The sequence below is a fragment of the Gastrolobium bilobum genome, unplaced genomic scaffold (genome assembly GCF_033153095.1).
Source record: "Gastrolobium bilobum isolate Gb01-03AN ecotype WA unplaced genomic scaffold, APGP_CSIRO_Gbil_v1 utg5629, whole genome shotgun sequence".
Taxonomy (NCBI): domain Eukaryota; kingdom Viridiplantae; phylum Streptophyta; class Magnoliopsida; order Fabales; family Fabaceae; genus Gastrolobium; species Gastrolobium bilobum.
This window is the reverse complement of record NW_026897402.1, coordinates 199,712-205,194: the sequence shown is the minus strand read 5'-3', so window position 1 is coordinate 205,194 and position 5,483 is coordinate 199,712. Positions and strand designations below refer to the sequence as shown.

The 5,483-nt window shown below is 36.9% G+C and overlaps 1 protein-coding gene across 1 annotated transcript; it reads right to left on the bottom strand.

Moving 5' to 3' along the window:
• Window positions 1-232: 232 nt before the first annotated feature.
• LOC133306648 (galactinol--sucrose galactosyltransferase-like) lies at window positions 233-4,831 on the bottom strand. Its single transcript, XM_061506976.1, has 4 exons — window positions 3,485-4,831; window positions 1,987-2,164; window positions 1,525-1,892; window positions 233-970 (listed from the first exon to the last, which is right to left on the bottom strand). Exons 1-4 carry the CDS (start codon window positions 4,715-4,717, stop codon window positions 392-394), a joined length of 2,358 nt encoding a protein of 785 aa, XP_061362960.1. The 5' UTR covers window positions 4,718-4,831; the 3' UTR covers window positions 233-391.
• Window positions 4,832-5,483: the final 652 nt, after the last annotated feature.

Genomic DNA, 5,483 nt, shown 5'->3' with positions numbered 1-5,483 from the left:
TTGATGAAGAGTGACATTTTGATCAGGCTTCCAACAATCGTTCGCTGTAGACGATCTTTATACTTTGAATGCATATACTATTACTGTGTTGTTAGCACTGGACTTCGCAAATTAATTTTTCTGTTTGAGAGAAATTTTAATCCTAACATTCCTCTTTAGAATTGAACCTCTGAAGTTGATATACAATGAATAAAAAATGTGAAAGTAAAAACAAACTTCATATATATCCAGGTCAAATACTACAAGAATCATTTTCACAATCCAAATTCCTTGTCGTTATCTTATAGTCACTACCAAACAAAAATTGTTAAAATTGATTAAAAAGAAGAGGGAGGGAGGGTCATTGTTATTTAATAACAGCAGAGAGAATCAAACATCATTGAATCCCAATTTAACCTTGTAAGGGATCAAAAAAATATTCAACCACAGACAATCGTGAAGAACTAGGCCAAGGAACGTGGACCCTCACCATTTTATCCTCGTAATCAAACTTCACAGCTACCCCATCTATTTTACAACTAACTGGCTTCTCTGAAGCGAACACCCTCATCTCCCCACAACCCCTTACCCCAATTTTGGCCACGTTCGCGTTGTCGTCAAACTCCAGGGACTGAATGGCACCACCAGAGTTAAGCATGTTCACTAATCCAATTGGAGCAAATTGAATTAACCTTTTCGACAATACTATCACTGGAGACACCGTCAATAGCTCAAAACTAAATGGTTCGAGTGAAACTTCCAATTTGTCCGAGGATTTCATGAGCTTGAGCTTGTCCTCCTTGAACATGTACACAGCAAACACATCCACCCCTTTGATGCATATTGGACGTTTCCCATTGCTCCATTCAATATCTTTGGGACTCGCAGAGCATGTCACAGCGTGTGAAAATTCAGAACCACTCTTGTTTCGCCGAGTCACAGGACACCACCCACCTCCTTGGCAATTAAATAAGCCCAAAACACCCGTGTACTGTACAAACAGAACAAAAGGGGTTATATAATTAAGCGTTCCATTTGAATTATCTCGTATTAGGAATGATATATAGTTATATTGGTAAAAAAAAAAAAAATTTAATATTATAAGCGTAGTACATAGTTATTTTTCTTCTTCTTTTGTCGAACCAGAAGAGTGGTAAAATTGTTCTTCCATGACTGAAAGGTCATGGATTTAAATCTAGGAAATAACTTTTTTGCAATTATATAATAGTAAGGCTGCGTATAAGAATTTTTTTCCTCCCATACTCACTAATTGGGTTTAACGGGGAAAGATTTTCCTTTCCATCAATAAAAAATGATTATCCTATAATTAATCCCCATTGGGGAAAAAGTTGAGGTATATCATAAGGGTCGGTTATATTTACAAATTTTTTTATTTACAAACCGACACTATGTTCTTCTGGGAGAACACTAGTTTCATTATATTCCTTCCGAGATAACATAGTGTAATTTGTAAAAAAAATTCAAAAAAATTTATAAATTGATGTTTCCCCGTATCATAGAATTAAGAAGAGAGGGGTGTCTTACTTTGTTGAGATTCCAAATTTTGAGCATTGTTTTGCCGTCATGTAATGGGTCTTCAAATAAGCAGTCACGTGTGGGAAGTGCATGATATTGACAACGCAAAATAGACCCATCAGGCAAAACGAGTGTCTTGAGCAACTTGAAGTTGTGCTTTCCAACGCAATCGCTAACATAAATTGGTCCACCAGAGATGGCCCTAGAGGCAGCATGGAATTCGGCACATGGATGAGTAGATTGGAACATGTCCCAATCTGGTTGAATAAAATTTCCCATCCATAAGCTGTTGTAGGCGCAATGCACCATGTGACACCCTTGCAGCCAATACGTACCATTTGGGTCTCCATTGGGATCAGTGCACCAAAAATCATCTCCTACACAATACGCATTGTTGAGAAAGAATGGATCAGAAAACTTTATGGAGAATTTTTATGTATAAAAAGCTTGGAACTTGGAATGCTTAATTACCTACGCGACCAAAGGCTATGGCTTCTGTGCCCAAGAGAAAGAAGTCATTACAATGCTCCATGCTGGCAATTACTCCATTGCCTTTGAAATGCTTCTTCACCGAAGCTGTGAGTGCTTTGTAATAAGCTTTGGCCAGCTCAATTCGGCCACCGTATTCCTCTGATAACATCTCTAGCAACTGCAAAATGCAATTACCAAATATTACACTTGAAATCATCTAAATAAATTATCAATATCTCTAGAACGAATTTTAAGCTTTTGATTTGAATTAATTTTTTACGCACGTAACGGTTTCGATCCTCACCGTCCTCTATTTGATTAATAATTAATTAAGTTTTGTGGAATTTGTTAGTACAAATAAATTGTATTTGATGCATCATTTATCTTTCAAACTCAATGTGGACTCTCGTACGTGAAAGAGCGTGTTATATATTAAAAAACAATCACTAATGTAACTTCATCCACCAATTTAATTGAATTGAATTGGTTCTTTACAATATTCTAGATTCACTTATTTTTAGACAAAATTCGTTGTCTAACAGCATTCTCATAAAAATTATAAGGTGTTGTTTATTTCCAAACTCAATTCTCAAATCCAAGAAAAAAAACAAGGAAAGAAATTATGTAACACAATTTCTGTAACAAAGAAAGTATCAAAGGAAGTTGAATCTCGTTGATATGTGGCCCTAACCATAAGAGGCAAGGAAAAGAGACACTTTTAATGACAAACCGTTTATAGCAGATACAAGTTTCAACCCTGCAATTACAACCACCGCAGCTGTGCATGTATATGGAATTTCTAGGTAAATGTAATATTCCTCTTAGTAAATGTCACAATTATTTTTCACATAATTAGAAGTGCACAAAATCCAAGAGTTCCCTTTTTTAAGGTTGAGAGTTCAAACAACCTAATATAAATATCGTTGTTTTGTGAATTATTTCCTAATAAAGTCATCTAAATTCTAAAGTGCGTATTCACTAATATTTAACCTTTTACCACAAAACAAATGAGTATGAAGTCAACCACCGTTAACAGGTTTTAGTTCATCGTATTCGCATTTGCCTTGTCGAAGGCAACTATTGTAGCATACTAAAAACAAAAACACAACGGTAGCCAAACTAAAAAAGATGAGCCGTGCAAGACAAGAAATTAGTAATTTGGATGAGAACTTAAATTTAAGAAGAAGAAAAAAATGTTTAAAAAATATTTCTGATTTTTAGTTCAAAAAATTAATTTTAAAGTAACAATTTTGCTCCACAAAGACCATAATCATTTTTCTAAAATTCTTTTAAAAATATATAGAAAAATTAATTTTTCTTGTCAAAACGTGCAAAATCGTCCCCTTAACATCCATAATCATGTGTATCACTATTTGATAAGTATCTTACTTAAATTAAGATGATCAGTAAGACAGTACCTACTATTCAAATTAAAAAAGAAAATTATGTTTTGTATAGAAAAATCATTTTAAAAAAAAATTAGCATAAGAGTACTTACGTGTATAACATCAACCTTGACACCGTCAATTCCCGCCGATTCCAAATGGGAGTGCAGCCCCTCATACATGCGGTGAGCTAGCTGCGGTGGCACCAACCCAACACCGTTGTTAACGATCTTATCCACCGCCAGATCCTCCATTGTCATCCGCAACCCCTCCGACATCTTCGGAGCAATTACCTTAGCCTCAGGCATGCCTGGCACATTGGGTCTAATCCCACCCCAATAACCACAAAGCGCGTGCCAAACATACACGTGTTCCACGCTCTGAAACTGTTCCTTCAGGTCCCTAACAAAGGCACCCATACCTTTCTTAGAGGTCACTCCAAAGGGACTACGGTACTCCCTGAATTTGTAATTTTCCTCAAACTTTATGAGCCTGCAAGGCATTTGTTCCCCTGCAGAGGTTCGGTCGATCATGCCTTCTTGGTCCTCCGTTATTGGGTCCTCATCGTGACAAATTGATTGCCACCCATCATCGATTAGTACCATCCCCGGAGGACACCCACCCTCCACGAGTCCCTTAACCCCTTCCCAAACCCCTTTGGGGTCCACCTTCAAGTAAAACGCATCCCACGTGCACCAACCAAACTTATCTACAATCCCTGGTGGGGTTTTCTCTTCGAGAAGCTTGAAAGTCCCCAAGTGGACCCTAACGACTTTCATTGCCTCTTTCACCAAACGGTAAGGGTCATCGCCAACGTGCATGTACAAACAGCTTTTGAAGTGGGACCCACATACACGTGTTGAGCCACTCTCCATGCAAATGTCCACGTTGTCGTTCAACCCGGGTTGTAAAGAGGCTCGGAAGGACCCTTCGATTATTGGCAATATCAAAACGTAAGGTCGTCCCGTGTCGTTTTTGTCCAAGATTATCATCTGCGTTTCGTTCTCCACCTCGTGTCCATTGCTTCCGACCCAGTGAGTGGTCCACCACACCTTGAACCTGAATATGCTCATGAACCTAATGTCCCTTAGCTTCCCAACGGGAACCACGTGCCGGCTTTTCTGTTCGTTTGCGTCGAACCCCACGAAGCAACCCACCGTGTTCTTGGTTTTTAAAGAAAGAGAAGATGAAGGGGTGGCTACTATGTTAGCAGGGACTTCTGTAAGAAAAGGGTGTCCATTAGCAAGAAAACTTGATCCTTCTAAGGTTATGGAGAATGGTAAATTACTACCATTTACGAGCCCCATTATGTCTAGGGCCGCATTTTTGCTTAAGATGGGAGCCATGATAATAGGGTAATTAAGCTTGCTAGCTTTAATCAATGGAAGGTTAAGGCAACAACTTGTATGTCTTATGAGTATGAATGCTTAATTTGGGAAATCTCTGGGAGAAAGGAGATTTTGATGCTTGAGTTAACTATGGTTGGTATTTGGTAGCTAGCGTGGTGGGTTTATATAGAAAAGGCTATATAGTTATTTGCCTAAGGCTGTGCTTCTTTGAATCGTCGGTGGTACATTCTAGTGACAACCTTAGCAATAGATACTGTGACATCCAAACAAAATATAGTTACTCCATATGTTATATCTACAAACTTTTTTTCTTACAAACCTACAAAGTACAATAAATCTAACTAGTTATATATTTTTCATAATTGAAATTTGATTAGTCATACTTAGTATAATTTGTAAATTTATAAAAAAAAATATTTGTCAATATAACCTTCCAACTAGTTATTATATCATCTTCAACAACGCTTTAATTTATTTTTCCATTGAAGCAGGTGAAAAACATTGAATTTTGTTTTCTACCTAGTTTGTTTTAAAAAAAAAACTTTACTGCATGCAAGATTGCATGGCCATGCTTAATTCCCATCAACTTCGTCTCATATTCTGCAACTAATTTTGGGAATGTAGAATGATTCACTAGTACAAGTAACAGTACAATAGCCTTGCGGTTAAACAAAAAAAGAAGAAAAATAGGATGCTACGGTTTTTTTTATTTTGTTCTGATTTTTTTATTTTTAAAATTATTTTCTAGAATAATTAATAAAAT